Source organism: Acanthopagrus latus, chromosome 24, assembly GCF_904848185.1.
Source record: "Acanthopagrus latus isolate v.2019 chromosome 24, fAcaLat1.1, whole genome shotgun sequence".
Taxonomy (NCBI): domain Eukaryota; kingdom Metazoa; phylum Chordata; class Actinopteri; order Spariformes; family Sparidae; genus Acanthopagrus; species Acanthopagrus latus.
The window spans coordinates 10,461,510-10,480,545 of NC_051062.1; the positions used below are offsets into that span (position 1 = coordinate 10,461,510).

The window sequence follows — 19,036 nt, forward strand, 5'->3', positions numbered from 1 at the left end:
ATTACTGTTTCCAGTCCAGCTTTAAGTCCATCAAATAAAACCAGCTAGGATATTAATTCAGCTTCCTGACGTTTGCTGTAAGCTGAGCGACTTCCTGGACTCTCCCTTTCTGGAACACAGCTCCAAATATACTGAAGAGCTGAGCAATAAATCAATACAGTATCAATACCGTGGCTGGATTCAGTTATTATAATATCAATACGTATATCTTACTGTAATTTTCAGGTCTTTCAGGATCTGATACATCAAAGCTGTATTATGTTATGACCTTATAACTAATTTTAGCTCAATGCCATGAAAAAGGAACCGATTCCACATATTACACATGTCCATACATGTAGATCCAGTGTTAGTAGCCCTTATGTTTCATAACGAGTGAGAAATATCTGATCAAGCTAACCTAGCCTAGCCTAGCTAATGTTAGTAGCATGTGTGGTAATTTGAGGTATATTGTGTTGTTCTCACGTAAGGTGTTACAATCTCTTATTTACTCTTTAATCTCAATGTGGGTCAGATATCAGCAAACTAGCTCGCAGATAGCCAACAGTTACATCTGGTTGTTGGTGGTTTGTGTGGTCATGAGTAAAACTTCACACTTACATTTTAACTTACTGACAGCTTTTGCAATCAGCTCCAAATCAAGCGGGACGACAGATGTTATCAAACCGAACTGAAAGAGGAACGCAGACATAGAGTAGTGTTCACGTACGGGCAGGACACACTGCACAATCTGTCAGCAAAGTTCAATGCGATCGACCTCAAGAGTAAACTTTTCGACCAAGTGTCGTCGGCGAAGGTACCAAAAGAAAGCACAAACCACAGTGTGAGCGTGAAACTTCTTCTTGCTCAAGTCAGCATCACTTCCTTCTGTTGTTTCAGGAAGTGTTACCAGAGTTGGTGTGTAACCTTGAGTCTGATTTTGTGTGCAGTGCACGAACACCTGGCTGCATGCAAATGACCACAATCATAGCAAAGGACATTTCTAAATAACAATAACCTTTGTCTGCTTTGAGCTACATATTTCTCAGCCTTTTACTCCTTAAAGAGCTTGTAAATCAGCCAAAATACAAACTGTACCCTCACTTGACTCAAGTCTTAACTTTCAGACTGTCCTTGACAGAGGAAAATGTCCTCACTCTCAAAGTCTAAAACTCGATTTGTTCCTCACAAAGACGAGACCAACAAACAGCATAAACATCTGACTTCCCCAATGAAACTCAGCAGCCACCTGACGCAGGTCAACACCACTTTCACTCCTGGTTGATTTAAATAATAAAACTGAGATAACTTCACTGGTCTGCAGTAAAAAAAAAAACATATAGTTTAGAAGATTTAAATCTAATTACATATTACTTTGATAACTATAGAACTATCTATTTTACATACTGATCATGTTGTAAAAGAACTTAAAATAGGTGAAACTGCAAAGACAAAATAAGTCTACTTGCATTCTGGCAGCTTTAAGTAGCAGCAGAAGTCCACTGAACATGAGCTGTGAGAGGGTTCTTGCTCACTACTGTTCACTGAACATCAGTTGGATTTCCTGCTGCTGACTTGGCTACAAATGTAAATGTCTTGAGTAGAGCAACAGCACAGGGTGTCATTTAAGACGCGCAGATATTCGCACTTTAACCACACGTAATGCAGCCGTCTAATTCATCGTGGGGTTGCGACAAAAGGGCATATTTTGTGATCAAGCATGAAGGAGGAGAAACAAGAGTCTGAAGCGTTTTAGGAGAAAGCAGAAGTGAGCTGGCCGGCACAAGCTACCAGCCTCTCTTTCTCTCAAGCACAGCTCCCGCAACACAAAGGAAGTAATCAATGAAGACTTGATGACATGTAACTGAAGGTTTAAGCTGAAGGTTCAACAAGACTGACTAATGAAAACACATCCAGTCACCAAGGCTGCGATCTTGAGCGTTCTCACTCTCGTCACTACCAATTTTCTACAGAAACTCGAGTGTTTGGCCAATCGCAAGGATTTCCAATATTTTCCCTACTGATGCAATAAAAGGAAACGTGTAAATCAGTCTGCCAAACAGAGCACAGATGATGAGCAATAGCGGTTAATCATGCTGGATCAGCACTGACAGAACATCATCTAATTCTGATCTCCTTTCAGAGGAAGTCTGCCATAAAAGTTACGCTATTCTGTTGAGTGTCCTGAAGAATATTTATCTTTGACCTTCAGTCGTTTTGTCAAGTCTCATCGTGTCAGAGCTGGAGAATCGTCTTTCTGCACCAAGTCTCACTCTATGAAAAAACGACGCTCTGGGTTTCCCCACTCGCCAAGGACCGAATCTTTGTGATAGCGGCCAAACAGTCCCACAACCCCAAAGCATTGATTTTTCATGAATTGGGAATGAGACTCAAAAACGCACCACTTCCTGTGTTTGAACACATTGTTACCCGAGTCAGAAACTACCGAACAGATTCATGCGACCATGACCGCAACTGGTCTGAGAAGATGTGGGCATCAGCCAATGAATCATCAGAGTGAGGTGACGAAAACCAAAACAAGATGTGACTCCTCACAGTGAGTCACCTCGATGGAGTCACAAAGGCTCATTACAAAGAACCAGGAAGCGTTCTTAAAATAAGCATTTTACTGCAATAGCATTTCCGGATTAGAAAAAATGTCAGAAAACCCCAAATTTTGAAAAAAGGGTATCTGTCACATTCTGGCCTGTAAACACATTTAAAAAAATGTAATCATTTAAGAATCAAACGAGCTGTCTAACAAGTCGCTCTCATGTCTCTGTTCCCAGTTTGCAGAAGAGGCCAGTGATTGAGTCTCTGGCCATCTGTGCCACAAAGCTGCCGTTTGCCAGGACGGACATTTGTCTGCCTCGTTAGTCAGTGGCATCATGTTTAACATCGCGGGGCTGCGGGGCGTCCTCGCTTCAAAAAGACAAGCTGACAACCCAAAACAGTCTGTCACAAGCACACACAAATGCCCATTTATTTATAAAAAAGATGCGCTGATATCTCGCTCCACTTGCTGCCGTTTCTCAACACTTATCTCTTTTAGAATATCGGGCATAACTTTCCTCGTGTCTGGACGAGGCGTGTACACCCACATCCACACTGACCAGTCGGTGTGACACAGCTCTTTTGTGGACTTGCAGCCCAGCTGAATTTCTCAGGCCCCGGCTGACATTTGAATTTCACACTGTAAACATTCATCTGGATGACATTCAAGTGCGAGATTTCGAATGAAAATTATGGAGCAAGCACCATATATTTCATCACTGTGGTTTTCTTTTTAGTCATCATCCTTTAAACTAAATTTATTGGTCAAACATTTTTCTCGAGTCTCACAGATTCACAGATTCATCCTTCCAATTACAGATTAATGTCCAATTCTGTCGGATGTTGTTGAGATTTTTAGGTAGTGTGCTTTAGCTGATAGCAAGCAGAGAAGTGCAGGCCACAACTCCAAACTGGTAATCTGTGAAAATAATGGTCAAAATGTCAAGATCAATAACCGTGTCAAGCACATTTTATTAAGAAGGTATCAACAACCCCCTCCCAACTTCAGCCCAAACAATGAGTCTTATTAATTGTTTCAGTCATTTTAAAAAGTGATAAAAACATCAAATATTCTCAAGTCCAAGCATATAAATCGACAACTTTTTCTGCATTCTTAAATCATGTAGTCTCTGCTAAGATCTAGACTTGATAACGTGGGGAGAAGAGCGCAGAGATTACTCTCTTTTGGGAGTAAAAAGTGGATTTATTTTCACTTCCTGTTTATCAGCCTGAGCCCAGCAGAGATCCACGACGAGAACCTAAGTCTCTGGTGAGTGCTGAGTTCAGTTAGAGGTTGACCTGAACGCAGACGAACGTCCTCGCTGCGTGCTGTTGTTCGTTAGCTTGTGGCTACTTTACAGTAAAGTGATCTGGCTGCATAAATACTGCACGAGTAACCCGAGCAGCTCTAGTGATTGTGGGTCGGATGAAGCAAGCAATTTGAAGACATCCCTGGTAATAATCACAGCAAACAATCAGGATTTTTACACAATTTCTTTTTCACTAATTTAGAAATGAATGCACAGACTAGCCAGACAGAGATGTTTCAGAAAGTAAAAACCACAACAGACCTGTCTGAACTCCTGTGAATATGACAGTAAAACTATCCTTCATCTTCTCTGTCCAGCATCTCTTTGTTATTATGTGCAGCAGAAGTGCAAGCAGGGAACTCTGCGACTGGCTGATAGACATCCTATTAGCATACAGCATGATTGTGCATTTTCTCCCAAATGCCTAAACACAGCTCGGATGTCACTCTAAGGATAGAAAACAGTCCAGATCTGGATGATGATGGTCAAAAAGCGGCTGAACAGACGGTAGCCTGAGTTTCACGCACATACCCGAGGACGTCTGCTCCGCTCTGCCTGCTGCCGATGGATGTAAACAAACTCACGCTGCAGCCGCCGTCACGAGGCAAAGAGACTGCAGCTGCCGCCAGTGCTCGCCCTCTCCTCTTCCTCCTGCCTCCCATCCCTCTCTCTCTCTCTCTCTTCCTCACCCTTTACTCTCTCTCTCTCTCTCTCTCTCTCTCTCTCTCTCTCTCTCTCTCTCTCTCTCTCTCTCTCTCTCTCTCTCGCTGCTTCCCAATCGTTCGAGCCAATTAACTCTTTCTCTGCCTGGACTGCAGCAAAAGAACACAACCGTCTCCTCCAGCAGGACTGCATCAGTCCCAAGTGGAAGAGATGATGCTGCTGTTGCTTAACCTTACCCTCATGGGGTGGACAAAATAATAGAGACACCTGTCATTAAAGTACAACAACAACAACAACAACACCACAGCCTGTGAAATAACCATTAAGTTGAGTCAACATCAACACTTCTTCCAGATATTAACATTACAGCCCCCATAAGACTCGGATTTATAAATCATATATTTTTTACAGTAGGGCAGATATTTCTTGCAGTGGACTGACTCGTACGCAGGAACCCGAGGGGAGACAAATCACGTTGTTTGCCATGCTCCATGTGGTGGTCCTATCTTTGGCACACACACACACACACAAACGCACACACACACACACACAAACAGGTTTCACTCATGTTTTTGATGCCTCTCCATTTTCCCCAGTGCTCATCAATTATTAAGCATCAGCAGAGTGTCAGTTGGAGTACAGTTAGTCAGAGCGTCCCGACTGGATACAGAAGAAAAAAGTAGAAAACACAAAGAATATTGACTGCAGTCCTCCAAATTGGAGTATCGCTGCTTTATTTCTTCACTTCACAGAATGTGTCATTCAAAAATATATAGTTATGTCCCATTTTTCCCTGTTACTCTGTGATGGCAAAAAAATCTAACATTTTTGGTAAAGGAGAAAAAAATATCTACTAAATAATGAAACATTTTCAAGTCATTTTGAAGATTATTTTCAAGGATTTAACTCTAGGATTAATCTTGCCATTCAAAGTGTTTCAGACACTTAAATGTGAATATTTCCTGGTTTACTGACTCCTCTCTCTCTCCTACGACATTAAACAAAATATATGTGTGTATTTGACTAGTAGGAGGACAACATAGGACATGAAGATGTCATCATAGGTTCTGTCAGTTGTGATGGACAGTTTTCTCTTGTTTCTGACACTAAAATGATGCAAATAATCAAATGTTGCAGCCCCATATCTATTTTATCCTCCTCTGTTTGCAGTTAGGAAGCAATCTACTGTCTTTATTATGTAACTATTAATTTTATTGCCCTTATCTCTGACCACATCTCTTCATGTCCACAGAGGAGTTTTGTAACACGCTCTCTGACTCTAACTGGATGAGGCTGATCCGAGTGATCCATTTTGGTGAAGAGGATGACACAGCTCATTACCGACCCACCGAATCTCTTCATTATGTCAGCTCCGTGCTCCACTTCCTCTGTTTTTTTTTTGTTTTTTTTAAAAAGCAGACGAGCGATAAGACGGCTAACATCTGTTCTGCTGGCACACACACGTGTTGGCTGTAAACATGTCGCATGACGAAGAGAGCGAGACAGGCAGAAAAAAACGCAGGAGGACACAGCTGAGGATGAATCAACAGGCGGCTGCTGCTGCTGCTGCTGCTCGACCCTCCTGAGATGAGTGGGAGAGTTTGATGAGTCACCACACACACACACACACACACACACACACACACACACACACACACACAAATATATATGATGGAGGACACAGAGGAGAACGCTGACCATGTGATTTCTGATCAAGTCACAGTCGATCGATACATATCCGACGGAGTCAGTGACCCACGACTAAACAATATGCTTCACTAAAGTCAACGATTAGCAGACTAATCAATAAGATTGACAACAAACTGATGATCGCTTCAGGCTCAAACATGTGTCATAAATGTCAATAAACTGAGAATCTTTTTGTTTAAGACTGTACAGAAAATCCAATTAATGCAGAAACATATGGAAACTAATCGCAGATTAATGGATAATGAAAGTACCTCCCTGACTTTTTTTCACCATGGTTTTCTAACTAACCAGCACATTTTGGGGGGTATTTTGTATCAGGTTATGTAAGAACTGACCTCGGGCCAGTAGATTTCCAACCACTGAAATGAAACCTGTTCTTTAACATCATTATTTTTTTGCACTTCCCTTCAACCAGCTCGTCTGAACCAAGAAATGCCTTACTGGTATGGAGAAGCAGAGAGAATGACATGCATTCATTTATGTTGAAGTGCAGAGCTTCCTGGACTAAACGGAGCACACAACAGATGAGGAAGAAGCTTAAAATTAATGGTGCAAAGCAAAAATGCAGGCTTCAAATGAAGTGACTGGCATTTGTGAGGCAGTGTTGAGGCCCTGATGCTGTCACATACTGTGCAGACATCTGAAAAATCTGAAGGTTAAGACTGCAGTGGAGTCTTTCATCTGCTTTATTAAGGCTGTCTTCACTTTAAACAATTTCACCCAGCCACAGAAACTTAATGAAGCTGATGTACCTCAGGTGGTTTTTAAAGAATTACACAGCATCCAGCCCACAGTGCATGTATGGAGCCTTTACGTATAGCTGCCATAACAAGGGACTCTTAATGAAGCTCACGTGATGACACCTGAGGCAGCTTTACTCTCACAAAGGCAGTGGAATCAGATTTAAAGCTCTTGAAACTAGCTTAAATGTAGAGGCAACTCCTGGGATCAAGACTCACATGAAGGCCAGTTGGATCACGACCCACATGTGGCCCTTATGACTCTGATACTTATAGCTCACGCATGTAAGGACACTCCCACACAGGGTTTAACAGCCTGCGACTCCCCTCCAGTTAGTTAGAAGTGAAGAAGCATCTTGGACGAGAGGTGAAACGTCTTCAAGACACTGAAACACGTCCAGCTTTCTACAATACAGCACTACATTCATACATAGCTTTTTTCCTGTGTTATGTTCAGCAGCCACCTTCTTTCTTTCTTGAGTGTATTTTGTTTTACTTTTAGACTTAGTTTCCAACTCACCACTTTTCAAAGCCTCCTAGCTGAAACTGCAGAGGCTATCATAAGACAAGTCAGGCCGGGGCGAGCTGGTTAGCGTCCTTCACTAACTTCACTGGACATCTCTGCAACACAGGTCATAGACTAGGGCTGCACAATTAATCGCAAAAATATTCAAACTCAAAGTGCAATATCCAAAATCGCAAGAATGGCAATTATTTCATAAAGGTAAATCAACACTGTTGTTCCTTCACATTCTCTTGATATTGATTTTCATCCTTGAGCTGCAGAACTCTGCTGCACTCGGTAATCAACTCGTCAGGGCTTCCCCACAACGAGCAAGCTGCTGCAGGAGAGTGGTGAGCTGTGTTCTCTTTTATCGTGCGGCCTTTTCTGAGGTTAGAAAAGCGGTTGGAAAACGTGATCTCTCAAGGGGGGTCTTACTCAGTGTCACGGTGTGTTAGACCATGGATTAAACTTGCGCCGGAATATCCCTTTAAGACAATCATTGGTTGGTTGCAGCCTACTTGGACTATCATCCCACTCTGCCACAACTTGGACACATTCAGCCCTCACATTATACAAGTCGACTTATTGGTACCTCGCCACCTGAAGCCACATCTGATGATTTAGTCACTCACAGCTCCTCATGTGTACATTTGGTCACACACAGGTCCTCATACCTCACACTCACACCCACACTGAGGGCCTCGTCTTGAAGCAGAAAGAGCATCACCAGCCCCTCCTGAAGTCAACGTCCACGCTGACCTTGACTCCAGCACGGCGAAACTCAACACCAGTCTGACGGCCGGCCAGCAGAGACACTGCAGCGAAATGTGTGGACAACATGCAAACACACACACACACACACACACACATATACAGAGTCAGCATCAGTCAGCATCCAGACACACACTCACTCAGCAAATTCAGCATTCACACACATTACACTGTGAAGAAAAAAAAATGCATGCATGCGTGTGTGTGTGTGTGTGTGTGTGTGTGTGTGTGTCTGTGTGTGAGACAGGATGATTCACTGCCATGTCATCAACTAATCATGGCTAATAATGACATAGCAATAAATAATGTGTGTTTATGTTCTCACGCAGTCTTGATGAATGTGCAACATTTCCTAACTATGTTATTACGTAATACTCACCGTGTTACTGGAGCTGTGACCCGCCTGTCACACTCATACAGCCACTTAGACACTATAACAAACCCTGTCAGAGGCGATTTTCCACATTAAGTGACACTTTACACCTATTAACACCAACACTAACCTCTGTTTTGACGTGTTTTCTGTCCTTGCTGCTGTGTATCCAGGTCCTGTCCTGCTCTGACGTTACTCTGCAGCATCCCTCTGCTTTCTACGATCTGATATTTGCATCTTACATACCAGAAATACGAGTCAGTCTGTGCTTTTTACATGCTAACAAACTAAAGCTTCCGTCTCCTAACTTAGCGCTAACACCAACAAAGCCGCAGTCGGCAGCTCTTTGGCCGATGAAAGCCGTCATTTTTACACGCCATTTGAATGAAAATCAAACATTGTTAATCTTCACTTACCGGTTCAGCTTCGTGTTGTGTTAAAATATCCGTAATCTGGATAAAGGCCAACTGTTACAGGGAGTGTGTCCTCCAACTGCGGCACTGTTTGTGTGTCTGTGTGTGTGTATGTGTGTGTCTCTTTGGCTGGGGCAGCGACAGCCGCTGACCACGCCCCCTGCGTGCCACGCTGGTGGCGTCATCACGCTGGCTCGTACGCAGCGGCACGTTGATTCCTTTCAAAACTATGAAAAATGCTTTTATTTCTTGTTTATTTGAAGAAAACACGAATAAAACTGTTCATTATATGCACAATCTTGTGTCTGTGAACCCACCATTAGTCTATTCAGTCAAATAATCCTTTTAAATACAGGATATAGTGATTTTATGATGTACATTTTAATCCACTACATTAAGTTTTGTAGTTTACAGCTAGAGTTAGTGGTTTTACACACAACATGTAAGATACACTGTATAAAAATAGTAGTTAATAGCAACTTAATGGCAAATGCTACTGAACAATATGAAAAACATCTGATATTACAGTCTATTCAATAATAAATATCACACTTACATGATATATTTTCCTGCAAAATTATACATTTGATTGGCATATTTCATCACTCTTACCTAAATTGTCATTAACTAACTACACTTTCCAGGCCACAATAACACGTAAATGACTGATTCTATCAGTGATGGAAAGTTAGTAGGTTTTACTCAAATTCTGTTGTTAAGTACATTTTGCATACTTGCACTTTACTAGTTTATTTCCATTTTCTGTTACTTTACTCGTCCAATCTACTACATCTTGGAGGTAAATATTGTAGCGCCTCTGCTCCAAAAGAAAAGTTGGCTTATGTCGCCATCTTGTGGATTTCATCTGATACTGCAGGTTTGAACGAAGCTCCAAAAACTTGCATTTCATTGCTGCTGTGTTTGTTTTAATCGATGTATCTACACTGATTCACTCTCAATCAGAGCAGGAGTTGGATTTGTCTAATAGGAACACAGCAACATTATCACATGTCACTGAGAGGACGTGTTGTCTGAATGGTCTCCACCCAGAAGGCAGGGCAGTGAAGCAGGTTCAGCAACAGGTGAAACCAGAAGTGAGTTGCGCCTCAGGTTGGATCCTGTTGGGACTGAAGGAGGATCGTTTTGTCTTTAATTTGATCTACTTTTATATTTGTTTCCATTTAAACTAGGATATTTAACAGCTCTGGACATGGACAGGACTATATTGAGGATTTCAAGGCCTAAATCAAATTTTCATTGTAGATTTTTAGCCTTTTAGAGCATCAAATAGACTTTTTTTCAATGTTTTGGGAGTTGCATTTTCAGTGTTTTAAACCTCACGTTGGATATACTTGAGATGGGGGCCTCTGGTTTGTTTGAAGTCAGAACTGAGAAAGGAGTTTGCTGCATGCTTTTTCTGCTCCTGCTGTGCAGTGTTGGAGGGAAATGTGAGCTTCAGGAATCAAAACCTGCAGCCTCAGCCGACCTCCCCACCGCCAACCCCGTCAAACCTTTAGACCATGAACCCCAGGCCTTCCCTGACGCGGAGAGGGCCAACCTCCCTGTGTTTACCATGGACTACCCCCGGATCCAGGTCCCCTTTGAGTTCACACTCTGGATACTGCTGGCCTCTTTCGCCAAAATTGGTACCTTTTAATGAATGTGTTGTGCAGAAACATTGCTTTGTACAGAAGAAGAGTAGAGTCACTGTGAAAATGTTGAGTTCAGAAAACTGTTCTGGGCAGCAAAAGAAGCGTCAGTATTGGTTTTGGTTGAATTTATCAGCAATAAGTAATATAACCTGTTTACTGTTACACTTTTGTCCCTTTACATTTTGCATAAATCTCAAAGATTTTTGCTTTAAGGAGCAGAAAAGCTTCCGTCTTCATGAGATGTGTGTGCAAACCTTTTCTTTAAAATGAGCTTGGTTTCATGTTTCACCCTGTCACGCTGATTTATCTCTGCACCAAAATACTGCAATGTTCCTTTAAGTGACATCACTAAGAGGAAATCATGTGAGAGTTTGACTGAATTTTTACTTCTCTGTCACACAAAACATATCCACCCTGCCACAAAACAAACACAGAGAAAGCAATTTTTCAAGATGTTTTTTTATGAAACATGATTTTTTTTTTCTATTAAGCTGCATACTAAGTGTATTTGTCTACTTTGAATCTTTCTGATGAAATGTGTAAAAGAAATAGTGCCTTATCTCGATTCAGTTAAGATAAAGAATCTTATAATTCCATGTTTCCACAGAAGGACCAAACAGCAGCCTAAACTTTCATTGTGTTTTCTCCAGGTTTCCACATTTACCATAAAATCACCATCTGGATCCCTGAGTCCTGCCTCCTGATCTCCATCGGCCTCATTGTCGGCGGCATCATGTACTCGGTCAAAGAGGAGCCTCCCGCCGTCCTCAGCTCCAACGTCTTCTTCCTCTACATGCTCCCGCCCATCATCCTCGACAGCGGCTACTTCATGCCCACCAGGCTGTTCTTCGAGAACATTGGCACGGTGCTGTGGTACGCCGTGGTGGGAACTCTGTGGAACAGCATCGGCATCGGGCTGTCCCTCTTCGCCATCTGCCAGTTTGAGGTGTTTGGACTTCAGGATATCAACCTGCAGGTCAGTTAGAGTTACAGCAGTATCAGAAAGGAAGTGAGTACCTCCGACTGAAAGGTCAAAGGTGATGCAGTGTGTGTTGTTTCATGTGGATCAGAGATAAAGTTACATTTTAAAGTGAATTTTCCTCTCACTTCACCTGCAGGAGAACTTGCTCTTCGCCGCCATCATCTCGGCCGTGGACCCTGTGGCAGCTCTGAACGTGTTTGAGGACATCGGAGTGAATGAACAGACATATATTGTCATATTCGGAGAGGGACTGTTCAACGATGCAGTCACTGTGGTGAGTGCAGCGGTTGTTTGTTTGTCTGGACTGTATCTATACAGATAGACTGCTGTGCCATCCAGTCACAGAATACTAATGAGCCGGGTGATATGGATGGAGAATACTTCTCCTGATATGCGCCTAAATCTCCTCTGGTATTACTGATAGTGTAATATCATGACACAAGTTTAATATAGTCTGGTCTTAAAGTCTCCCTTACAGTGACTTAAATGCATAAAATTAATGCCTCCAGGCTGCCATTTTTACATGACTTGTGACCTCACAGCAACCACTTATAATTCAAAAACAAAGCTGATAATACATTTAATGTGTTTCTCATAGTGCTGAGATACTTATCCTTATTTGAAAGGAAAACAAAATCAATGCTAAAATCAATCAGTCAATCACAGAAAAAAAGGAAAATAATCAATGACAGAAAAAACAAAATCAATCAGAAAAAAAAACAACGTATATCAAGGAAAACACATCAATCACAGAAAAATGTCAGTAACATAAAAAACAGCATCATTCAGAGAACTGTGTATGTGTGAAAGTGACTGACAGAGGATGACACAGTATCGATCTGCAGTCTTCCTTCAGTCTAGTTGGTCCAGTTCTTGACAGGGAACATCAGTTGAAATTTTCTTTGGCTGGTTTCACTCGAAAGGCCAGTTTCACTCAACCCTCTTGGCACCGATCGTCTCCAGTTGAGTCCAAAAGAACATGCGTGAATAAGCATGTCTGAATGTTGCCAGTGGTGTGACATAAGTCATGTTGGCGCATGACTCTCAGCCTACACAGATAAACAGTTTCAACAACAGCTGAATGAGGTAAATTCCTCAGGGGGCTGTTCGACCTGCTTGACGACATTTGTGTGTGAGCTGCAGTTTACATGCATCTCTGTTCTGCACAACCTCTCCTCTGCTCTGTTTTCCTGATCTCTGTCTTTTTTTCCCCTCCCAGGTACTTTACAGCATGTTCTCCTTCCTGGCAGACTTGCCCATCGTTGAGTCAACCGATGTGTTTCTGGGAGTAGCCCGGTTCTTCGTGGTGGCGGCCGGTGGCGTCCTGTTCGGCGTCCTGTTTGGATTCGCGGCCGCGTTCACCACACGTTTCACCCACAACGTCCGTCAGATCGAGCCCCTCTTCGTCTTCATGTACAGCTACCTGGCGTACCTGGTGGCCGAGTGCTTCGCCATCTCCAGCGTGTTGGCGTAAGTGGAGGCCGACGGCAACTTTTTGCAAACCAGAGTTACTCACACCAACTCACATACCACCACTGCAGCACACAAAGCTCAACACAAAGATGACAATCTTTACCCTTTGAGATGGTTCTGCAGCTTGTGCAAACTTGCTCTCCCACCATAATTATCAGCACGTGTGTGACAAGTGATGATGACGCTGTCACCAAAGTGTAAAGAAGGTGCTTGTGCTACATTCCCAAGAGAATAAATAGGACAGTGTGCACCGGAGCAAGACACTCTTATTATGGAGCTGTTAAACAACACATTTCAACAAGTCACATCCAAAAAATGAGTAGAAATAAACGCAAACTGTGCAGGTTAGACAACTAAACTGAGACACACAACTCATGGTACACATTTTTTTTCCAATCCTGTTGATAGAAGATCTTTCAAGGTGAATATATAAGTAGGATCAGCCAATAAAAGCCTCAAAAACACGTAGACAAAGCTTGTCATGTGCTAAGAAAACCTGATTTTTCAAGTTGATACCATTAAATGTTCTAAATATTAATAAAACTCAATTGGAAGTTGAGAGGTTAGAGGCTAAAATGGCCAATTATTTTAACAAGGTGCTGTATTTTCTAAATTTCACAGGTTAAATAATAAAAAAAAAAAGAACGGATGAAAGAAACACTAACTCACACACACTCCCTTTGTTTTCACTGGGTAAAACATTTTATCTTTTTAATTCAAATGATGATTGAAGAAAGATCAGCTGCGTTTATTTGTCTTTTGTCCTTCAGTTTAGCAGATCCTGTGATAATAAACAATGACTTTTCCCTCCCTGCAGGCTTATAACATGCGCCATCACCATGAAGTACTACGTGGAGGAGAACGTCTCCCAGAGATCCTGCACCACCATCCGCCATGTTGTCAAGATGCTGGGCACCGTCTCCGAAACCCTCATCTTCTTCTTCCTGGGTGTCGTCACCATAACGACCGAGCACGAGTGGAACTGGGCCTACATCCTGTTCACGCTGGTGTTCGCCTTCATCTGGAGAGGACTCGGTGAGAGCCGTCATTTAAACCCCTAACGAAGCTCCATCTATTAATTGGAGTAGTTCATCAAATCTATCTCCATCTCGTCTTGCAGGGATTCTGGTGCTGAGCCAGATCGTCAACCCATTTCGGACCATCACCTTTAATTTCAAGGACCAGTTTGGACTCGCCTACGGAGGCCTGCGAGGGGCAATCTGCTTCGCCTTGGTGTTCACCCTGCCTGACACCATCAACAGAAAGAACCTGTTTGTCACGGCTTCAATCGCTGTTATCATATTCACCATCTTCATACAGGTGAGACTTCTGGCTGGAGGCTCAATTCGAATTTTGGGAATACAGGAGATAATCTTGAAACTTGATATGTTTTTGACTATTTCATACTCGTAAAGTTTATTTAAATATGGAAAGAAAGAACTATAATGAGTTTGTGCCCTTGTTAGTCTCATGCAGGGTTATTTTTAGATCATAAAATGTCATTTTCTTTGCCAGGAGTATGGATATTTCAACAGAAAAACATGTGTTCAGTGTCCATTTTCAGTGATATTGTTATTAAATTTGAATGTAAGCTGATAGGGACAGTAACATGTCAACTGCAGACTTAAAAACAGACTGCATACTTATTAAAACGGTCAACATAAAACAGGAAATCAGCTTAACTAAAAGCTTGGAATATACAAGTTTCCGCTGATTTACTGCATTGATTATTAATAACCGCTTTCTTGAATATTTTGATTTCCATCCTCCTCCCAGGGCATCAGCATCCGTCCCATCATAGAATATATGAACATCAGGAAAACCAACAAAGACATGATGACGATCAACGTAGAGATCCACACCAGGGTGAGGATCAGCTCTCGCTTCTCAAAGTATTATCTGTAATGGATTGTGTCTGTAGCTGTTGAATCACACTGATTGTTTCTCCTGTGTGGTGTTCAGGTGATGGAGCATGTCGTTAGTGGTATTGAGGACTTGTGTGGACAGTGGAGCCACTATTACTGGAAAGACAAGTACGGTCTGCCGTTCTAGACTCAATATCAAGCTTGATTCTTGCAGATTTATAGACTAACTAAAGGTTTTTTTTTATCTGAACATTTGGTGCACCACTCATCTTTACTCTTTTGGTGTTGGCGCCAGGTTCAAGAAGTTCAACGACCGCATCTTGAGGCGCATCCTGCTCCGAGACAACCGGGCCGAGTCCAGCATCGTGTCCCTGTATAAGAGGCTGGAGCTGCAGAACGCCATCGATATTCTGGACACACCGATGGGAGACATCAGCGCGGCGCCGTCTCTAGTGTCTTTAAGGTACGTCCTTTATGCTTAAAGGACATCTGTAGCTTTGGACCCTGATACTCAGCTCTGCAACTCAAAAGTTGAACTTATCATTATCGAGTTTTTACATTCGTCAACACAAGATGCTGAAACTGTATCTGCTCGCTAACCGACAGCATCAGCTAAACACACGAAATCTAATTTGGCTCCAGCTGATGATGCTGTTTTTCCGTCGGATGGGAGTCTTAATTGCCACCATCGCAACGTCGATAGCAATAAAACAAACATTACATTTCAGTTATATCTCCCACTGTTCACCGTTCGCTGCTCTCACCTCCTATCAGCGACGAGAGGAAGGAGTCGTCCCGACCGAAGAAGAAGTTCATGGCTGCTGACGTGAGGAAAATGCACGACATCCTGTCCAAGAACATGTACAAGATCAGGCAGAAGGTAACCACGAGAGAGAGGAACCTTTAAATTATGTCAACTCCTGTGTTGTTTTTGTGTTGTTAAAGACAACTTTAAATCTAAAATTCCAAATGACGTGAAGTTTTATGCTTCTTCTTTGGAGATTTTCTACCTAAATTGGTCGAATTTAAAGGGACGCATGATGATTTTCATTTGAAGCGACATAAATCAGTAGTTTCCCGTCTCGTGTTGAGAAAAAATAAGGTTTCACGAATCAATATTTTCAAGCTTATAAGAAGAATTATTGAATGATGAAGAATGATTTTTAGCAATAGTTACTCTAACAGGAGTAAACAGTGAATTTGTTGGGGACTATTTTCAGCAGCGGATGAACACACATTTGTTGCATAAGAGCCTTTTCCTAGTGTTTGTATCTCATGAAATGAATCTCATTGTCTTCCAGACGATGGCGTACACCAACAAATACAGTCTGCCCGATGAAAGCCAGACCAGGGAGATTCTGATTCGCCGCCACGCGAGCGTCAGACGCAGCGTCCGTGCTGGAAGTTTCCGCGAGCTGGTAGGTGGGGACAAAAAAGGGGGGGATGTATTTTCAGTGTCCTTGAAAAGCAGAAACTTTCTTGACCCTCACTCCTGTTTCTCTCCCAGCCTGATCAAAACATCCCCAAGTCTCAGAAGTATTACTCCCTGCAGCCTGGAGGGGATCTGGAGAGTGCGTTTGCCATCAGAAGAAGAAGTCGTGGTGGTGAAGCGGACCGTCTCTCAAACCATCTCCAGCTCACAGGTGCGTCTCCACGCTCCTCATCACGCTCTCTGGTCCCTATGAGGAGGCTGAACACCATCAAAGAGGCCCGCCAACAGATGCCCTCTCCTGGGGTGGATGTTTTGGACGAGAGAGGTCCTGGAGGTCTGAGGGGTTCTAGTCTCAGAGGCCGGAGAGCACCGGTTCCTGCTCCCAGGAGGCGCAGCTCAGGTCACGAAGACGAAGACCACACTGACTCTACAGGAGAGACTGAACCTGTGAACCCTCCTCAGCTACCTCCGCCTGGTGCATGGGCACCTGAGAACCAGGACGGCAGAGAAAATGGAGCCGGAAATCCTCTGCTGAGACACTCGTCATGGGGCCCTCGAGGCTCGGGGAGATCGTGACACACAGAGAGGAAGTATTTTGGATGAAGTCGACTCCAGAGCGGCCCTGGAGGATGAACTACTTTTATTAGTGGAGCTTTAAAAACAAAAACAAAAAGAATGAATTAGCAACAGCTTCGTACTGCATCTCAGGGAAAATGCTCACAGTTTGATGAAAATATAAATGGGATAAAGTGTCATGATAGTGAAGATCATCTTCCTGTTTTGGGGTGTTTTACTCTTTTTCTAAATAAAATTAAAAATAACCATGAACCTCACATGATGTCGTCTTCCCACTTTTTCCCCTTTCATTAGTCTCACACAGATCAAGATTTCTTCAGGACATAACATCCGGTCTGGTTGCCTGATTGCATTTGAAAGCGGTTTCATATTACAATATTGGATTCTAGCATTTAACCAGCGCGTTTGAAAACCAGGCAGTGGACCTGCAGGTGTCGTTAAACCCAGGAAAGAGGAGATGGAGCCCTGAACTCTCCCTCCATCGTTAATGTCCCTTTTATGATCGCCTGACTCTCTGACTGCCTTCCACACCCCTGTATCATCTTTCAGAGTTTATGTCCTTATATCTGCCGGGCGAACAGGGCAGAATCCATAAAATATTCATTTTCTGTACGACGCTTTGCGATGTCTTTAAAGAAACGTGACGCCACTTTGAATTCAGACTTAAAACTTGGAAGAAAAAAAGACAACCAGGCCTTTAAATCTGCACTGAAATCTCATTTTTCTTCTTTTTTTTTTTACACTGATAATGACTAAATCAACACAACAAAGCTTTTTAAATAATGGAAAGATGTGGCATAAAACCAGACTCACTAACTTTATATAAAAAAGGTGATACTTTCTGTATTTCAGGTATATTCTTTTGTTTCTAAAAGACAGAATACGCCTTTTTATTTACATCAAATTACAAAAATATGCTTTTTTTAACAGTGTGCTCATTGCAGGCACCATCTTCCTGGATAAAAATGTCTTGGCATTTATTATGAGATTGTGTGCATCAGCCAACCAGCAGCAGAAGTAATTTCTCATCACCTTAACTAAGCGTTAAAGCCTCCCCATTGGCCGGCCGGGCTCCTCGCACAGCACTCTGCTCCGTTTGTCTTGATTACGCCTGGCTGCTCTAATTAAAAGATGTTCGTCCATGATTAGCAGCGTTTTTATTATTTACTGAAAGTCACCGCAGTATGAAATTAACAGTTTTTGTAGGAGGAAAAATAACAAACTCATCATAAAATGCACAAATTGGGGTTGTATTATGATCAGTGGAACTTGCGGAGCCAAAATGAAGATGAAGTAGAGCAGACTGTGGTCGCATACAGAGAGGCTCGTTGGAAAATGCCATTTTGTACCCCTGCCTGAGAGTCACAGCGACAAAAACTCATAATGGTTATTTATTTTCTTGTTTAAATGAACTTTGTGCTGATAAAATAGTCAAAAACAAGTGCTTAGATGGAAAAAAAAAGCCTATTCAAAGGGCAAAAAACTACAAACAAACTTGCACATTTTTCAAGTTCAGGGCTTTAAAAACTGACGTAAACGACATATCACTGGATTTGAAATCTCATTGGCTCCATGATGCACCATGATGCTGCATGAAATTCAATGATAATGCCTTCATGTTATGTGGAAACTAGTATTGATCAAACCCTCACCAGAACCTCCCACTTACGTATTTATGCTTACACTTATACATACAAAGACTGCATGTATACCAGCGTCTGATCAATGAGCTGTATCTATTGATAAACAGCCTGAGCTGGAAGTTTTGATTGAATGGAAATCCAATAGAAACGGGGCGGGTGAGGCTTTATAATGTTAAAAGCTGCAAGTGCCTTATGAGAGCGCTCATGCTCGACAATAAATGTGATTAGTGGCCGCATCATCAAATATGAATTATCGTCCGGCATTTTTAATGACTGCAACAGTTTACAGTAACAAACAGCAAGTCTGGGAAAGAGGATGAAGATTTACGATGTAAAGATGCAAGAGCTAAAGTACTGTACTTAAGTACACCTCTGATGTACTTTACTTGGGTATTT

The 19,036-nt window shown here is 42.4% G+C and overlaps 2 protein-coding genes across 16 annotated transcripts in view; one reads left to right on the forward strand and one right to left on the reverse strand.

Annotated features, from left to right (window-relative positions):
- Window positions 1-9,162, reverse strand: part of LOC119015179 (inositol polyphosphate-4-phosphatase type I A-like) — a 39,500-nt gene extending 30,338 nt beyond the window's left edge. For 7 of the 13 annotated variants that reach the window (XM_037090914.1, XM_037090913.1, XM_037090912.1 and 4 more), the window contains exons 1-3: window positions 9,021-9,162; window positions 8,735-8,841; window positions 8,135-8,275 (exon numbers count right to left, since the gene is read on the reverse strand). The gene's annotated coding sequence lies outside the window, so the exon portion shown is untranslated. Of the gene's footprint in view, window positions 1-600; window positions 782-4,373; window positions 4,481-7,475; window positions 7,577-8,134; window positions 8,276-8,734; window positions 8,842-9,020 lie in introns of those variants that run through there. The other 6 variants (XM_037090903.1, XM_037090904.1, XM_037090906.1 and 3 more) reach the window with 6 other exon arrangements.
- Window positions 9,163-9,787: 625 nt separating this feature from the next.
- LOC119014916 (sodium/hydrogen exchanger 2-like) lies at window positions 9,788-17,245 on the forward strand. 3 transcript variants are annotated; one of them, XM_037090360.1, is made up of 12 exons: window positions 9,788-9,816; window positions 11,320-11,645; window positions 11,788-11,925; window positions 12,871-13,121; window positions 13,942-14,159; window positions 14,245-14,444; window positions 14,901-14,990; window positions 15,087-15,157; window positions 15,285-15,452; window positions 15,764-15,869; window positions 16,291-16,407; window positions 16,497-17,245. In XM_037090360.1, the coding sequence occupies exons 2-12, from the start codon at window positions 11,403-11,405 to the stop codon at window positions 16,995-16,997; spliced, it is 2,103 nt and encodes a 700-aa protein (XP_036946255.1). In that variant the 5' UTR covers window positions 9,788-9,816; window positions 11,320-11,402; the 3' UTR covers window positions 16,998-17,245. The 3 variants fall into 3 exon arrangements, with proteins under 3 accessions (XP_036946255.1, XP_036946254.1, XP_036946253.1); XM_037090359.1 differs by lacking the exon at window positions 9,788-9,816 and adding an exon at window positions 10,026-10,111; XM_037090358.1 differs by lacking the exon at window positions 9,788-9,816 and adding an exon at window positions 10,134-10,663.
- Window positions 17,246-19,036: the final 1,791 nt, after the last annotated feature.